At 43.5% G+C, this 18,916-nt stretch overlaps 1 protein-coding gene across 2 annotated transcripts in view; it reads left to right on the top strand.

Annotated features, from left to right (window-relative positions):
* The first annotated feature begins 86 nt into the window (after nucleotides 1–86).
* The window catches only part of B3GLCT (beta 3-glucosyltransferase), an 85,935-nt gene continuing 67,105 nt past the window's right edge, over nucleotides 87–18,916 (top strand). The window contains exon 1 of one of the 2 annotated variants that reach the window (XM_080377522.1): nucleotides 87–18,122. In XM_080377522.1, the coding sequence (XP_080233648.1) occupies nucleotides 18,035–18,122 (88 nt within the window). In that variant the 5' untranslated portion in view covers nucleotides 87–18,034. The remainder of the gene's footprint in view (nucleotides 18,123–18,916) is intronic. The other variant, XM_080377523.1, reaches the window with a different exon arrangement.

Consider the following 18,916-nt stretch of genomic DNA (forward strand, 5'->3'; position numbering starts at 1 on the left):
ACGAAGTTTCCAGAAACTGCGGCAACCACTCACCGGCTCCACGTGCAGCTTCCGCTTCCGCTTTCGGCGGCGTTCTCGAACAATTCCTGCCAATCAGCGGCGCCGGGGCCCGCTGACGCGCCTGTTCTCATGGCGATCGGGGATGCCGCCGGCTTCGGGAGGGGAGGAGGCGGGGCGGGGCTGCGGCGGCCGGCGCCAGAGCGGGCGGGGTGGGGGCGGGTCCAGGCGGGAAGGGGCGGGGCCGAGCCGTGCTGGGGCGGGAGGGGCCGGGAGCGCGGGCAGGCGGTGTTTTGCGCCCGCCTGGGGGCGGCCGTTAAGCGCCTTCTCCGCGCGGCGGCGGCCTCCCCGGTCCCCCCGCCTTCTGCCAGCCGTGCTGCCCGTCGGTTTATCGCTCCGGAGGGGCGGTGGGGCTTTCCCGCCGCCCGGGGGTTGGCCGGGAGCGGCCGCGGGGCTGGGCGGCGCGGGCTGCCGGGGGCGGGGGCCGTGCGGCGGGCTCTGCTGGTGCTGCCCGACGGAGTGCGGCTGGGGGGTGGCTGTGTGGCCGCTGTAAATGGCGGTGCGCGGCGGCGGTGTCCTTTTTCCGGCGGCGTGGCGGGACGAGCCTGGGTCCGAGGCGGGGGAAGGGCTCCAGCCGTGGCGGCCTGGGCGGAGCGGCCCGGCAAACCGCAGGGCCTGCCGCCCCCGGGGGGTGCGCGGCGGGCCGGGGCTGGGGGGGGGAGCTGCTGGTGCTCCGCTCAGCTCCACTGCCCAAGGAACTTGGATTTTGCTGAGCCTACGTGTGTGGTGGAATGGAAGATAAGTACCTGCGACAGGCCTTACTCCTCTCCTACAGTGGGAAACCTCTGTTGACTGTCACGTTACCAGTATGTCCCCACTGTGCTGTTGGGGTGTTGTGAGGGCTAGCAGCAAAGTAACACTCGCTGTCATTAAGAGGACTTTTATATCCGTGTCCAGTGTCACAATCCCCATAATATAAGTGTTCCATTGCTTCCTGACTGTTTACCTTTAGCTGTTAAGGACCCATTTTCTGCTACAGGCAGGCCTTAACCTCCAGCATTCTATACGGAGGCATGGCACATACACAGATCTTGATTTTTGGTTGTAAGCAGTACATCTCTCAGACGCTGCCCTTCTGGTCCTCACTGTTAGGAAGGGCAGGGAGAGATAGTAGCATTCCCTGTGTGGAAAAAGGCAATACCAGTACCAAAATAACAAAAATACCAGTATTTTGACCCCACTCCCTTTCTAGTTACTGTGCTGTAGCAGTCTTATCTGCTAAAGTTTTGCTTTAGAGTTGAGCAACATTCAGCTCTGTGTTGGACCCTTTGTGAGTATATGTGGGGAGCAATTGGACCCCTAAAATAATGCTTGCCTGTTTCAGAGGAGCCACATAGCTGAAAAATCCATTGGGACCAATGACTAGCTGAGGATGCAACTTGTAACTTCAGAATGAGCTGGCAAGTTGTTGATGAGGTTTCCTGGCCCTGCTTGATATGGTAAATATTTTTGACAGTGCACTTCCAATTTTAAATGAAGAAGTAGACTTTTTCGAAGTAGGTGCTTAAGTGTCCTGGTTTTTCTTGGGTAATACAGAAATGCTTAAAATACTATTGCCACCTTCATGAGCATCCAAAGTCCTTGCATCCTGGGTAATACTTCTCTAGAGCCTGAAGGTGAGAATCCAGTCCCTTTATACCAGTTCATCTGTATGTCAGCTGTCACCCTCTCTGACAAGAAGCTGAGTGCCTAGTATTTTCAGTGATTGTTAGAAAATCCTGTTGTGGCAAATGATGAACAAACAGCGTATGCTAGTTTAAGTGTCACCATAGATGATAGAAGTAGATGCCAAACATTCCTTTTGTTTTTACTCCTTTGCTGTAAATCACTTATCCTTGAATAGAAATAAGAAAAACTTGACTGTTTGCCCAGATCTGCAGCTGGTCTTTAAAAGGAGAAAAATGTTAAGTTCAGCAGTGAATTTGGAAATTATTCTGCTGGCACCATCTGATGGTGCAGTACAGCGTTCTGTGGTGCAGTGGTATGAGCTATAGCTTCAGTGAATTGGGATCCCAGTATAGGAATAAAGTTTTACTTGGTCTGGAGCAGAAGCAAGTATTGGTGGTGACATGATCTGTGAGGTGAATTCCTGCTGTGGAACTGCAAGTGGTGTCAAGGGTTGTGGAGAAGTAGAGGGGAGATAGGAACAGCTGAGGAAGGTAAGTGGCAAGATGCTTGCTTGAGATCATCCCTAAGGCTGGGCCTGGGGCAGCTGAAACAGTGGTGCAGGCCATTCTGAAAAGGTCGCTGGTGCTGCATATTGGCAGCATTCTGTAGGCTGGAGACCCTGTGGCTGTGGATGCAGCCCATGTACCACCAGGAGATGGTCTGTGGCAGATCAAGTTTGACCATTATGACATGAATAAGAACCCCCTGTTTTTCATCACTGATGAAAGCCAACAAATACAAGATCATAGAGCCATCAAGAAATTATAGGACTTTGGCTAAGGTTAACACACTGGTGAGGCCTGATAGTGAGAAGACTCACAGCTGTCTGTCTGGACTGATGCTCTGGATAGAGCCAGCAGGATTGGAATCATTAAAACTGATAAACCTGGGACTGTAGAGACAATAAACTTTATTTAAAAAATCTAGAAAACAAACCCTTATAACTCTTGGTTCTTTCTTCCAGTGGTGTGGAGGCTCTGAGTGTCTGAAGTGGACGTAGGAAGGGTTACATAAGGACAGTTAACTGTCTTGTATGAGGGGTGAGAACACTATAACTAACTTCTGCTGGGCTTTACTTGTGTTGGAAAGCTGAATTTAAGAACTGACAATAACCAGTGTGCTGCCCTTCCCTTTGTTGTCACGTCAGCCTTTACTGGATGGTCGTGTGGATAGATATGCTGGCATGATGTGAAATTTCTGTTAAGAGCCTCTGTGGTACCTGTCAAGTAGTCTGGGATCTTAATGTTGCTGGGAAGGAAAGAGGAAGATTCTGCTGTTCCTGCTTTCTCGTTCAGTTGGATATTGGATTTTTACACATGAATGCTCTATTTCAATCTTTGTGGTTTTGCAATGCACCAACCGTTGCAGCTTGTTACCAGGATGTAATGGTTGACCCATGTTTTTCAACTTTTCAATGTTGCCTTGCACAGTTAGGATGAATGTTGCTCAGGCCACCCAAATATTCTACCTGCCTAGGTATTTGCTTATGGTAAATGAGAGGGTTTGGTGATAAAGTATCTGTTGTGGATTTTCCTCTACTCCACAGCTTGCACAGGGAGTTCAGCTAATCAGATTCTTTTATTGTCTGTGACAGTTAAGGGCTCCTTTAAACATGCCCACATGCTGGCTTGGAGAAAAGAGCAATCTGGCCTTCATGAGTGCAAGCAATGCTTTAAAATGGTAGCTGGTCAGGCTTTTTAAGAATTATTTTCATATCTCGTACTGGATGTTCTATGTTGTGGCTTCTACCAGAGCATTAGTAAGAGTCTCAGAAACTGAATTTGACATGGGAACTGGAGTTATCTCATGTGTTAAACCAGCCCTAATGCTGGTAAGCTGTCATGCAGTGTGAGCGTAGAATGACATTGGTGTCTATACAGGGAATATTGCCATTACAAAACATGACCTAAGTGAACTCAAGAGGACTGCCTAATGTCCCTGTGGAAGGCCAGGCATCACAGAATATAACATAGGAATCTATTGACTACTTAGCATTTCTGCTATGTTGCCAGGAGCCCAAATGGAGATGTACAGGAGCTCTGCCAGGACAGTAGAAGCAGCATTCTTTGTACATAATCTTCATATTTTATTTAAAACAGAAAGCAGGGAAGCCCATCCTGGCATAGGCAGGCAACATCTAAACATTGAATTACAAGTAAATAGGTGTCTGTATCATTTCTCTGGTGACTTTATATATGTTCTTGCTTTCCATTTGTGGGTTGAGCTGCATTCCAGCCCTTGCTATCATTCTAATCTATTTGCAGGTTGCCTGTGCCAGTTTTACTGCAGCTGGCATTCTGTAGCCGTGAGCAGTTGGCTGTTGTGATAGTGCATGGTGGACATTTTGGTCAATTTAAGCCTCAGTACCATTTCTGTCTCTCATTGTTTGAGAAGGCCTTTAATGCAAACCTAATGAGATTAGGGTTCACTTGTTCTTGCGTTCCAGGCTAAGTTTTAAAGGGTAAAGAGCATTTGAGATCATCGCTTAGTCCAAAGAAAGACTGGCATTCCTATCAAGTCATGGTTCTCTGGAAATACAAATTAATTCACTAGGTAGCTCCAGTAGTCTTACCCTTGCTATACAATGCTGTACTGGAACTCTTTTTTACGCTGATTTTCATACCACTATGTTACAACTGTGTAATACTTATTTTCATGTATATTTTTCAAATCAAGTGAAAAAGAGGATGGTAATAAGAAAAATAATACTAAATGCCAAATGTTTATTCAACTATGAAGCAATAGGTAACACATTATGTTCATAAAATAGCTAGGTATTTTCATTTGGCCTTCTTTTTTTCCTCTTCTGTATAGGAAGTGTTAATAATAATAATAATGTTCTACAGTATTATCTTTGTTAATACCTTGATCCACATACTTATCCTGGAGAAAGTGAGAAAGAAAAGAAAAAAAAGGATATGTCACCAAGGCAGTAGTGTAAGTAGTCTGAAGCATAGCAACCAGTGGGCACTACTTTCTAAAGGTTTGAGATTTGAGCTGTGCAGTTTAGAGCATCCCTACTGTGGGGAATAACCACTTTAAGCAAAATGCACAGCATCTTGGGTAAGGCAAATAAACTTCACTTGACAGATTTTTGCGTGCTTCCTGATAAAAGCCTCAGTGCTTGGCAAATTCTAATGTGACTCTTCACGGCTCTGGCCACGTATCAGCATACTTTAACACACAGCATAGCATGGATCCAAATCCCAGAGTAACCAAGGGGGTGATGCTTTATCTTCCTGACACTCTGAATAAGACTCTTAACTCAAGTAACTTTAATCCAAATACAATCCAAATACAAGGGTGTCCTTTTCCTGTGATTTTTCTTTTTAAATTTTCACACCTATTAATAGATCTATGTGTTTATAAAATATTAATTAAAATGGAGCAGGCTTTGCTTTTGGGGTTAATGTGAATTCATATGAAATTTTAATTGTGAATGCTTGCTTTCATTGCTGGCAAATGACCATTGCTGTCTGATGTTGATTAAGCATTCTTTGGATTTAGAAAAGCACAAAACTAAGACTGAAACTAAATAATGTAAAGGTGGAGAAGGCAAGTTAAAAGTTATAGTGCCATGGTTATTGTAAACTACTCAGTTCTAGTCATTTAGATGTACATCCTTTCACTTAAACAACTGGATTGTCCTACTGGAAAATGTGAAGATTTTAGGAAAAAGAACACTTACATTTTATTTGCTTTGTATTTAATAAACTTAGCGCAGCAAAATAAATGTACCATAATTGCTTTAAGATACAAAATTATGGAGTTCAGGAACATTCAAGTAACACTAAACATTAAGTGTTCATGAATCTCAAATACTTTGAGTAATGATGTGTTTATAGTTCCCTCTTTCCGCCCCCCCCCCCCCCCCCCCCCCCGTTGCTTAGATACAAGTGTTTTGAATAAGAAAGTCAGACAATAGGATTATGACAAAACCCAAATTTAGTGTAGGTGACCAGCTGCACATCACTAATTGGAAGTAGTGAAGAGCTGAACAGTTTTTCAATAAATATGGTATTAGATTGCATAAACTCTCTGATGCCCAAGTGCAATTAATAAAATAAATGAATTTGTAAAAGCGAAAATTGCAAAGCAAGGAGGCAGCCTGGATTTAAAAAAAAAAAGTGGGTTTTTGACTGCTTTGACATATAAAATCAAAGGAACTTAATGTTATTTTTAAATGGAGAAATGAAAATGGATATAAATGTAAATTGGGGGAGGGGATGGAGAAAAAGATGCTAAGTTATTACTACTTGTTCTGATAGCAAACCATCTGGCAATATGTTGCCAAATCATTATGTATCATTTATATGACTCAGTGCTAATTAGATGTGCATGGATTATGCAGACTTCTTGTGCTTTCAACATTGGTAGAACGTTTTAAAAATAGCACTTGCAATATTAGTATGACATGTACTTGTTATGAATTTCTGACAGTAATCCAAGCCATTTTTTCACTAGAAAATATCCCAGGAACTTCAAAGACTGTTCAAATTTTGACTTATGTAAAAAACAAACAAAAACCCCCCAAAAACCAACCCCAAGCAAAACCAATATAAATCAGTATCTTCTGTACAGTCACTAAGAAATTACTTTCTCTTTTTCAATAGCTTACTGAAAATATACTCAGTAAACAGTTAGGCCTGTACAGCATGAAAAGATAGCTCACTAGGTAGATACATATACCCTACAGGTTACAATAAGCATGCTTTGAAAGGGCATGTAATAAAACATCTTTTAGAAGTGTGTGTGCATGGTACTGTGCCTATGCACACACAAATCCAACACTTGTATATTTTTTTTGTAAAAAGAAACATAGGTATGTTATTTCTCTGCTTGCATAGTCACTAAGTCAATTGCCACAAATGGAGTACTAGAAAAGTTTCCTTTCATTGTTTATAGCATGTCTATAGCTATACGTAATCATATATTTATAATAGCTAATTTATTCTGTCTTAAACATGCTGCCACAGAAATCTGTTAATAAAATGTATTTTGAGAATCTAAAGCTTCAAACTGTCTTGCTGTGAAAGCTACAAAAATCTGTTGGATAGAGTATCAAATATTGAAAGTTAAAAATCAACAGGCTGAGTAATTACTCAACAAGTCAAATTGCTCCCTTCTCAAGAAATGTCTCAAAGGTGGTATTACAAAACTATGGAAATGATTCTTTTGAATAAAAAAATATTAATATGCTTGACTAAAAAATATTATGTGTATTCTGGAAATTAAGGGCCTATGAATGGAGTTGGTTTATTTGTTAGGTGACCATAAAATTCAGTTATGAATATGGTGAAAATAAGGCAGTACAAACCCATAGCTGTATAAAGGACTAGCAAGCAGGAAGAAAGAAGTAATATTTGAAAAACTATCGGAACATTCTACTACTACAGGGATACAGTTCTTAACACAGACTGCTTTTTGTGATATTCATGCCTATGTAAATATAAGTGTGACTTGCTGTGTGTAGTTTCTTATATTTACATTTGTAGATGATTTGGAAGAGTTGAAGATAGCTCAAAGTGCTGGCAGCATGCTTTGTAGTGTAGAAAGCGTGTTGTGCAAAGTGGTATAAATAATCCCTTGTTTAGATTTTCCTATAGACTTATAATTACTTATACAAAAAGGGGTATATGCTTCTCAGGGCATTTTTTTTTTCTAGACATAGTCATGTAGTGTTCCTCTAGTAGAACGATGAGAGCAAAATTCAAAACAAAACTGAGATGTACACTTTTAACAGTGACTGTCATGAATGGCTGTGCTGCCGTTCAGCAAGACCTGGACAGGCTGGAGAGCTGGGCAGGGAGGAACCTAATGAAGTTCCACAAAGACAAATGTTAGGTCCTGCACCTGGAGAAGAACATCCCCACGCAGCAGCACAGGTGAGGGGTTGGCCTGCTGGAAGGCAGCTCTGCGGAGAAGGACCTGGCAGTTCTGGTGGACAAGAAGTTGCCCATGAGCCAGCAGTGTGCCCTGGTGGCCAGGAAGGCCAGTGGGACCCTGGGGTGCATTAGGGGGAGCGTGGCCAGCAGGTGGAGGGAGGTTCTCCTGCCCCTCTGCTCTGCCCTGTGAGGTCACAAACTGGAGTGCTGTGTCCAGTGCTGGGCTCCCCAGTTCAGGAGAGATGGGGAACTACTGGAGAGGGCCCAGTGGAGGGATGCAAAGGTGATGAGGGGACTGGAGCATCTCCCTGATGAGGACAGGCTGAGAGAGCTGGGCCTGTGTAGCCTGGAGAAGAGAAGACTGAGAGGGGACCTTGTCAATGTCTACAAATACCTTGAGGGTGAGTGTCAGGAGGATGGGGCCAGGCTATTTTCAGTGGTGCCCAGTGACAGGACAAGGGGCAACGGGCACAAACTGCGACACAGGAAGTTCCATCTGAATATGAGGAAGAACTTTCCTTTGAGGGTGACAGAGCACTGGAGCAGGCTGCCCAGAGAGGCTGTGGACTCTCCTTCTCTGGAGACATTCAAACCCGCCTGGACGTGACTCTGTGCAAGCTGCTCTAGGAGGACCTGCTTTAGCAGGGGGTTGGACTAGATGATCTCCAGAGGTCCCTTCCAACCCCGACCATTCTGTGATTCAGTGAATGATCTGGTAAACTTTTCCAATATGATGAACTTATTTGAATTTGTTTATAGTTACGGATGGTTGGTGTTCTAAAAAGTTACTGTACGTTGAACATAGGCTAGATTCAGGGCTCCTTCAATGAAAACTGGGTTGTTGTACAAGAGGTTTGATTTTAGTAGTGTCATAGTGTCCGTGTGCTGCTTGGGATGTACTGAAGACTGGTCCCTGTGAGAGGCCCCAACTGGGTGGGCCCAAAAAGTGAGAAACTAAAATAATGAGGACCTTAGGAATATGCCAGTAAATGTGTTTTGATAGCTTGTCTGGATTTACCTGGGCTACGCTAATATCTATTTTACAGAGAATTCAAGCTGAAATAAAAGAAATATGAAATATTTGCCTGTTTTGAAATTCACCACATCTGTTAATCTTCGGTGTGAGCCAAGCCTTGGCATAAATGTATGATTACTATTAAACATTGCAAATGGTTTGTTCTTTTTTTTTGTTTGTTTTTGTTGTGGTTTTTGTTTTTTGTTTTTGTGTTTTGTTTGGGTTTTGTTTGTTTTTTTTCGGGTTGTTTTTTTTTTTGCTTGCTTGCTTTTAAATGAATAAAACCAGGCTTATGTATCACTTCTGGACATTGGGTGGCACCATTGCCTCATGTAAACTACCATATAGATGCCTTCTAGCTTAAGTTTTACAGTGTTGGCTCAAGTCCCTTTTTTCGTTTAGCATAACTATATAAGGCAAATGAAAAAGCAAACCTAGTAGCCTTCTCACTTTTTCTTTTTTTAGCTTGAATTTAAATAATCATCTTGCTTTAAATGGTAATGGATTTTTGACCAAGAACTGATGTTGCTTAGTTTAAGGAACTGTTGTTTGATTTCAAGTGTTGATCTACAGATCTTGTGTCAAGCTCTTGACTGAAATAGATGCTCTTTACAGCCAATCTGCGTTCCTGCACACGTGCCCCAGCCAGCCTGCGGTGAAGCTGTGCACTAATGTAAAAAGCAGGAATAGCACCCATGTGTTTTATTGCCTTTAAGAAAACTTCAGTTTACAATATTTTTTTAATTAAGAGCTGATTTGTGTGACATGGTGAGATGGCTGATATATCAGCTAGCATTATATGTTTCTGTAAGTGCAAGATCTCTTATAAATTTACTTTTAAGATGTATTAGGTCTTAATTGGATCTTGATCTCCTTGCTGGCAGGTAACAAAGCTTGTTCCACATCAGGAGACATTTGTATGTATGCTATTTTCAAATTTAATGTATTACATAAAAGCATATGACAAATACTTCTTTTAGCTACTGGTATCATACACCCCCCCCACCCCGGGTTTCATTAAACTTAATGTACAGAGCAACATACTCACACAGTAGATAATAGTAGAAAACTAATAGCATTTTGTGTTTGGTGAGTTAAACTGTCAAGACACTGCATTTTGAAAACTGACTGACCAATTACGTAGTGTTTACTATTGTGGAACTGAATGAGCCAGTAAAAAGGAATACACTATTTCAGTTAACTTTTAGTTAGTTGTATTTTAGGCAAAAGTGCAGAATTAAGTTTTGCAGTTGTTTCAGAAAGTCTCATAGTAAAGCAATGTCAGACTTACGTAGTTATGTAGATCAGTGTTAGGACTGATTTACCTGAGGGAAAACATTCTGATGAAAGCTGAAAGAATAAAGGTGATTTTTTTAATTAAAACCCCCCACCCTGTTGGTTGGTTGCATGTATGTTGGGTCTTCAACCTAAAGATACCACACTGTTAGCATAAATATAAAGCTGCATAAAAGTATTTTTTATTCTTTGAAATTGTTGCCATCCAGTTGAGTTACCAGAAACAGTAACAAATCATGTATCAGTAGTATCTGCTATAAACTGGTTATGAACCTGCTACCTGCAGCAGTCTGCTATATTAAGCCCTGTAAGGATGTGTTCACTAGAATAAGAACCAACTACAGAACTGAAGAACAGATTATTAAAATAAATTTCTTGGATTATCTGTTTGTAATGCATAATCTGACTAGCTCTGTTTATACAGCTCTAGAACTGTCACAGTGCAGTTCTGCAAGTTCAAGGTCTTTCATTCTTCAAACATTTAGAGCTTTACAAATAAACTTGGAGCAAAAGATAATCCAGTTTCAGAGCTGAAAAATAGGACAGAAGCTTTAAATATATGCTATGAGAAAAAGTGACGAGCAGAGATTTAACATTAGAAGAATCCTGCTGTTTTATTCTTTCTAGTGGGAAAATAAATTTAAAGGAAACATGATGCTATTTCTCAAGTACTGAAAAACTAGGTAAGGACTTTCTCTAGGCCCCAAAAGAATATGACAAGAAGTAACGTCCTAAAATTAAAACAAAGAAGATTTAAATTGAACACCAGAAAGAAGCATTCTAATTCCCCATTGTAGGAAGCTTTTTTTGGATCTATGAGGTTTGGGCTCCCTCCTGTTTTCCTACTCTACACCAGAAAATGTTTCTGCTTGATGGTGACTGTAAGAAGATGATTCGTCAACAGACTGGCCCTCTGTTAATCAGTCCATGCAACTCAATAACTTTTTGGCACCTTGTGAGAGTATCCATGTTTGAAAGCTACTCCTATAGCAACAGCACTGGCATTTCTAATATCTCAGCTAGAGATGAGTTTTCTCTCATGTGTCATTAGGAAAAAAAATATTTGTGATACATAACATAGCTACAAAGGTTTATGGAAACACAGATGAAAAAAATGAGAAAACTATGCCTAATAGTTATATTAAAATGTGAGACCTACCAGCTAGTGGGGATTTTCCAACCCTACGTCATCAGGGGCATGATCATTGTGCACACCCGAGTTGGTTCACAAGAGAGCTACTTCATCTAAAGAAACTAGTTCTTATGTTCCTGCCATTGCTTAGAGTGTTCTTATCTAAGTATAAACCCCCTGCACTTCTTGGGATTACTGATGTTAAAAGCTGTAAGACAGGCATACTCCAAAGTCTTTGGTGTCACCATCTTACACGATGGATTTTTCCAGGGTCTAAAACCTATTTCAGGTTGTTGCATGCTCTTTGAACATCTCTGGATGTTACTGTGACTAGTCTTTTCTAGTCCCGAGGATATTTTTTTTTCTGACAAAGTGGGATGTCATAACAACTTTTTAATTGGTTCCCGAATTGTCATATTTTACAGTGCAGCTGTAAATAATAAGGTAAAACAAAATATGTGGAAGCCATTTGGGACATCCTGAGGCAGTAATCCCAACAGCTGAGGCAGGTTAGTCAATGCTTGAGTAATCATGTTATTTACAGCCCATAAAAACCACAGAACAGTTGAAGACAAATTCAGAGGACATTATCTGACCGTCCATTCCAGTGTTCCTTGAGCAGTTCACCTTGTTTTTTCCCCTGCCAGTGTGACTTAGTGCACAGTGGAAAAGGGTAGGTGATTCTTAATACCACCATTTCTTTCCTTGTAGGAATAGAAGCAGAGAAAAGTAGTCAGTATGGCCACTAAGCTCTTTAAGTATATGAAAGCATTCTGTTCCTACATGGTTTTGCTCAATTAAACCCCGTGCTGTTCATCTATACTTTGACTCTTAGCTGAAAAGGTAATATTTTTGTATCTTGATAAAAAGACGTGATCATGTAGTTTAGGACTAATGTTTTGTATTTTCAAATAGCTGCACGTCAGCAGGGAAAATATAAAGAGCTTAGATACACTTGGTAGAGGCAGTTTTGTGTCAGATGGGAGCAGCAGGAGGCAAAACAGGAAAGAGTATCAAGTCTGACAGTTCTTTTAGGCAAGCTGTTCATTTGACCAAAGGAGTGGGCAATATGCCCTTGGCTTACAATTGAGACTGAAAACCTTCAGTCCTCTACATCTGCCTGTAGAAGTATTACCCTTGTGTCTCCTTGGCTGTGCAGTACAAAGACAGGAGTGTAAATCATCTTCCTTTCATTACCTGAGAGTTGCAAGAAATTAAAAAATGCATTTCCCCTCTAGTTTTAACCTGACAGCTATTTGTCTACACATACTGATTCTGAAAAGAGTTTATACTATAGCTTTTCAGGAATGTGTGCTAAAATAACCCATAACTGAATCTTCTTGTCAATATCATATGGGATTAAATAATTTCAGTTAGTTTTGAACCTAGATAAATTTCTAATCAAATTATTTAATTTTAAAAGTAATCTTGTCAAGTAAAACTGGAGGCAACATTGAGCTTCCAAAAGTAGAAAAGGAAAACTTTATAACTGCACGTGGTCGAATGTTACAAAATATTAATACTAATTTAGGGATAGTAAGGTCCTTTCCACAGGACTCTTGACAGTCTGAATTCCTTCTCTGATATGGTAGTTAATTTTCAGGTAGACTGGATAATCTTGTAGTAGGATTTTTTTGACAGATCAGATATACTGTAGTTAGCACAAAGCCACAGAAGAGGTAGAAGTTCAGGAGCACAGAAAAAGCCAACGTGGTGACTTTGCAGGGGGAATGAAGAGCTGTAGAGGACATCTGAGGATGTTCTAAGATCTCATCAGTGAAATTTAATGCCTGAACCAATATGGCAAGAAAAAAGAAGAATCAAATTCTGCAACTAAACTACAATCCTGTGGGAAGGAGGGAGAGCCAAGTTATTAATTGAAGTGGAGGAAAAGAAGTGGGAAAGGTTTCAAGCAGCGCAGGGGGAGAGGAGGGAGAGAATTTGGTTCCTAGGTTCACCTTCCAAAGGATTCCAGATCCCATGCTTGCAGCTCTCCCACAGACCTGTTGATTTACTGCTAGTGTATGTTTTAAACCACAAATCTAAGAAGTAAGAACTTGATAAAGCTGCAGCTATAGCTTATATTCTTTATACTACCTGAATAATAAGCATAACCATTTTAGGTTTCCGTCATGCTGTTTCTTTGAGACAATGCATTTCAGAAGGTAAGCCACACCTGGAATCTGGGAGTCTGGAGGCAACAGATTTTCAGTGATGCCTACGAGAATGATCTGATGTCAAGGTGTGGTCTGTGAGGGAGATTGAAACACTGACATCTAAGTGGCTGCTTTAAGGCCGCTGGAGATCTGTGTCAAGTTCCATGGTTTGACCATCTGTTTCTCATCCGTGCCTTAGTCTGTAATGCTTGAAAGATGTTGAAATACCTGTGTCCTCTGCCCTCCCCTGAGTGTATATACTCTGCCTCTTGGACAATCCTGTGATGAGATCCAGAAAATATGCTACATAAGCTATTTTCAGTGTTTCTGTCCCAGATGGCAGAGAGGAGCTGTTAAGCAGACATTATTTGCCCTATAGGAAAGGAGTTGGTTTTGATCCATCTTTAAAATCTTCTAAGAATTTGTGACTGATCATTTCATGTCCAGTGTTTTTCCAGGTCCTTTCTAAAGAGCGTATAATCTAGTAACAGCAGTTTCTGTTGTGAGAAATTGCTTGGTTGATCTCTGTCCCTGGGACTCTCTCCTACAGCCCCAGACCTGTCCTCTATAAAGCATTGATTCAATGCCCTAAAACTTATGCCAGGATGAAGTCCTCAAATTTTAATTAAGAGCAAGTGCTTCCCAGATGAATCCGGGAAGGAGAGAGATTAACTCAGACTACACTGTGGGCTACCACAGGGTTTGACTGGAGCACTCATCTCCCTCAGTAGTTTGGTTGTCAGGCTTAAAGCACGTGTGTGCTCCAACACTGCAGCTTTATAAATTCTTCTGAACAAGATGGGGCCAGTTCTAGGCTGAGTACCACTGTACCACTGACTGAGTCATGTCTACAGCACTCAGGGCTTTCCCTGCTACTGCAGATTTCTCCTGGGGAGAGCTATTTGGAGTGGTCCAGATGGGATGAGGGAGCGGTTAAGAGCTGAGCAAGGCAGACTATCAGAGCTCCCATGTTCAAGCTCACTGCCTCGCATTTGGCAAATGGAGATGTACTCCGAGGGTATTAGCTGGACATTGTGTTGTTAATGGATGGAACTATCATCGAATTACTGTCTTGAGTAGTCGAAAGCCAAGAAACTGTTTCCAGGTGCATGTTGTGATTCAAAAAGTAATTCTGTAACTCTGAACTCATTTGGATGGTTTTGCTGGTTTCCACAGGATTAGTCATAGCTTAAAGTTATGCTCCTGCTTACATCACTTGCTGTGTAGGACAGAGAGGTCAAACTGGAGCAGCCTGAGGGAGGAGCTTGCAACAGAACTCATCTCGTGATTAACAGGTCTGTCTGCTAAAAAGGCCTTTCTGCCCCATCCATTGAAAGAAACCGTACAAGTACACTCATTCCTGGATTACTTAAACATTTTTCAAATAGCTAATAAAACAAAGTAGTTCCAGTCTAGTTCTCTAACTCAGTAATTACTATTGTATCAATTCATAATTTCTTTCTTCCTCTGTATTATATAGGCCTTCTATAGGAACGGCTGACAGAGCCATTGGGGTATCCACAAATCTGTAAGAAAAAACAATCTCAGAAATTCTACAGGCCTTATAATCCCACAATTTGTGATACAATACTAAGTGTTATTAACGAAAATGTCATAGCTTGGATGCAAAATTGCTGTAACATACATGCTATTATAAATATTTCAAAGGACATAGTAACTTACTTTATTATTCTAATTACTCTTTTTCCAGAAAGTCCAGGTTTACTTTTAATTCTGGAAAAACATGCTGATTTTTTGCTTTTTCTTCTAAAAAAAACAACAACTCACCTGTGATGAACAATTAATTTGAAATTTTTGATTTTATTTAATATCTGTAAAAAATATCTTTCTAGGAAAAAAGAAATTTTATATGCATAACTTTATGTATCTGTTTCTGACAGGATTTCTTTATATTTGCAGGCCCCCTCTTGTTAACCTGAGAGGTGGGACAGCAACAGTGCTACATTTGTATTATTTATGAATGTAAGATAAATGTAATACTATAAGGAAAGGAAGCTTTGTGGTGTTCTGAACCTCTGTGTTCCTTACCAGAAAGGTGATTATTTTCATCCTTCCTGAGATGGAAATTCTCAGTGGGGTAGTTAAAACAGCAAACAAACACAGTCTGAGTTTGTATGTGGAGTAGAATTCAAGAAAAAAAATTTACTTCCTCCCTTCTCATCCCAGCCCCAAATACAAGATTTAAAACACTTAAGTGCTATTTTTCTTAACAGTTGGAGAACATTAGATTTCATGGTCGAGTTCCATATTTCTAGGGAGGTTATTACAATGAACTTATTTGTGAGAAACCAAAACATTGACTACATCTCAGCAAAAGGTTGGGTAGGTTCCCCCCCCCGCCTCCCCTTACTGACTTGCTGCATGAGGAAACATTTGAACATGCTATATCCTAATCATTCTGAAAGTGAAAAGTTATGTTTATCCCAGCTGTTGGCTTGATCTTTGTGATGTGAATACTTCCAGAAGCCAGCACGGAACAGAGAAATGGGAGAAAGGCAGGAAACGCTGCTGAAACTTGTAAAGAAAAAGAAGCAAATGCAGATATACATGTTAACCAGGAGGATTCGTGTCTTTTATGTTGTTATAGGTGGAGAAATGGTAGGATAACTTCACACCTCTTTTTTTTTTTTTCCTGGTAATGAGCATGCACATAGAATCAGAAAGAGAAATGTAGTATGGAAGTCTCTAATTTGCATCAGAGTTGTTATTCTTGAGGCTAGTAACTTATTTATTGAATCAGAATGTCAGCAACAAGCAGTTGTTTTGTAAGGCAAATAATAAGCTGTGGCTGCTCACACTTGTGTCCCATTTTACCTCTCTCTTCAAGCCCCAGCAATATAAGGGGCAGTAGCAAATGCATGGAGTAAGTCTAATACCCCAGTGAAGTCTGGCTAATATATTGCTGTTGAGATAGTTTTAAAGGAAAGTGTGAAGTCTGCTACCAAGTTACAGTAATATAGATGTGCTTGCCTGAACTTGTGGCGAGATTGAGTATTTATCACTGTGAAAAGATTTCCATTAATCTTCAAAATCACCTCTCTGGCATAGTTAAGGTACCATATTGATCTGTCAGGAAAAGAATGAAGTAGATCTAAGTGCTGAGAGTTTTGAGGAAAGGTCCAAGTGGGGACCCATGCTGTTGGCCTTGCTGGATTAAAAATATGGGAGGTTTATGGCTGACCTGGACATTACACTGTTCGTCTCCAGTGAGATCAGTGCAAACTGAATGGTTGGGTTGGTAGGAGGGGTCTGTGTGGAAAGTATTTGATGGGAAAATGTGTACATGTAGACCTGACTGGAAATCATGTCTGCATGTAGCCAGCGTGAAAGGAATTGTTACCTAGGGGCACCAGCTGTTCTGCTCAAAGTCGTCTTTAAGGGCAAAAAGGAAACATGCCTTATATGTTAGTAAAGCCAAGAGTTTCTTGTTGCTATAGTCGAAATGTGAAGAATCTAATAGTAATTATTACAGATCTAATTGCTACAGAAAAAGAAAGAGTGACAGTGCAGTGAAAATTCTATACACACTGCTGGGTTTCTGCTCCTTTTCCTGCTCACCCTTCTGTGGCTCCTCTGGCTCTGAAGGTTGGCAGTTTCATTCCGGGGTGTGCGTGGGGGTCACAGCAAGTTGTCAGCACGTGGAGTGCTTCGTTGAGACAAATCTGACATTCATGTGCATGGTTTCTTCTCCCTTGCTCCAGGATCCACACAGGACCATTTTTATTTTGCTAACAAGGTGTTACACTCCTGATCTTTGTCTGCAGGTCTGTTACATCCAGATTTACGGTCTGTATCGTGACGTTTGTGCATGTTCGATACTACTTCGTTGTTCCCTGTGTTATCCCTAAAACCAGTTTTGGGTGGCTCCAGGTGTGCATTTCTTTAACCACCACGGGCGTGTTGTCAGTAGCTGTGGGGTCTGGGGTCCCAGGGTGGGCCCCCCTCGTGTCGCACGGCTGTGCCTGCTGCTGTGCCCAACGCCGCCGCTCCTGGGTACGCAGGCAGGTACGAAATGGCTGTCTGGAGGTGTAACATGCTCTTTTGGGGTGACGGTTTGTGAAGGTTGTTGTAGAGACCAGCTAGGCCACACCTCATGGCAGACCAGGTTCCTGTCAGAGCGCCAGGTATCGTTTGACAACATTTAAGTTTATTTGTGAGAAGGATGATGTTAATAACCAAAAAACCCTCTTTTGTCCGAACTGGATGACGGAGAAGCCTTGTTGGAGGACTTTCTGGGGAGGCAGTAATTGAGCAAAAAACCCTCTTTTGTCCGAACTGGATGACGGAGAAGCCTTGTTGGAGGACTTTCTGGGGAGGCAGTAATTGAGCGTTAAGAATTAAAGCCATTATCGGTTTTGGAAAGAGGTGCTGGGCGATCAGTAACGTTACGGATTGTTGTGGGTTGGATATGTAGCCCATAAGCACACCTTGGGATGGGGGAGCTCTGGGCGCCCCCGGGAGCTGGTGGGCCGGCCCGGGGGTCCGCAGAGCGGCTGTCCGGCGGCGGGGGGCCGAGGCCGGCGGTAGGCGCGGGGCCGCAGCGCGCCGCCTCTCCCGCAGCTGCCCGCCAGAGGGCGCCGCGGCCCCCGCTCCGCCCCCCCCCCCCCCCCCCCCCCCTCCCCTCCCGGCGCTGGCGCCCGGTCCTGCCGGGCCCCGGCGGGGGGCAGGGAAGGGGCGGGCTGGCGGCACCGCCGCCACCAGCCGGAGGCCGCTCGCCCGCGCTCCTGCGGCAGAGGCGGGCAGCTGGGCGCACCGTGTCTCTCTCCTCCTTCCCCCGCCGTGCGGCTCGGCGGCCCTTCCCAAGATGTCTCGGGAGCCCGACTGCAGGCGCTGGCTTCTAGTCGCTGCGTGCGCCCACCTCCTCTTCCTCCTCCCGCCGCTCCGCACCCGGGGTGAGTGGCCGGGGGCCGGGCCGGGCCGCCATGGCGAGGTGAAGGGAGGAGACCCGGGACGCTCGGCCCCTCCGCGGAGGCGGTGAGGGGGAGGAGGGCACGGGACAGAGCCGGGCAGCCTGGCGGGGGGCTGCCGGCGCTCCCTCGCCCCTCCGTCCCGCCCCGAGAGGGGAAGCGGGCGGCGAGGCGGGAGGTGCCCCTTCCCCCGAAGTTTGTTGGTGAGCCGGGCTGGGGCGCGGGCGGGCGGCGCGGGCTCCCCTCAGCGGCCCCGGCGCCGAGCTGCCGGGCACGGGCAGCGCCGGGACCCTTCCCCGCCCCGCGGCGGTGTGAGGCGGCGGGGGATGGCCCTGTGCCCGCGGCGGGGGGCGGCCCTGGCGGCGGGGGCACCGCTCGCGGCCAGCACCCCCCAGTCACACGGCGAGCTGAACCCGCCGCGGAGCCACTCGTGCTCGCGTTTGAAACGGCGCCTTACCGACTGGGTTGCCGGGGGGAGGTGGAAAGGGAACGCCGCCTAGTTAAAATGTCAGCGTAGTGAAAAGAAAATCACTGCATTTTAGAGGCGTTTTTAATGTGTCTGGTCAGGTGGGAGGTTAAAAGAGAGGGGTTAGTGGCGTGTCAGCAGTTAGGTCAGTACAGGCTCTTGGAGTTAGCAGCTGTTGCCGTGAGTGTAAGAGAGGGAAATAAACGTTTACATCTGTTCTGTTTCTCATTATTTCTGTTCCTGAATGTTTCCGTCTCTGTCGGCATAGGCTTGTCAGGGTTGGATTTGATTCTGTTCCACTACGATGACTTGC

The sequence above is a fragment of the Falco punctatus genome, assembly GCF_963210335.1.
Source record: "Falco punctatus genome assembly, chromosome: 2".
Taxonomy (NCBI): domain Eukaryota; kingdom Metazoa; phylum Chordata; class Aves; order Falconiformes; family Falconidae; genus Falco; species Falco punctatus.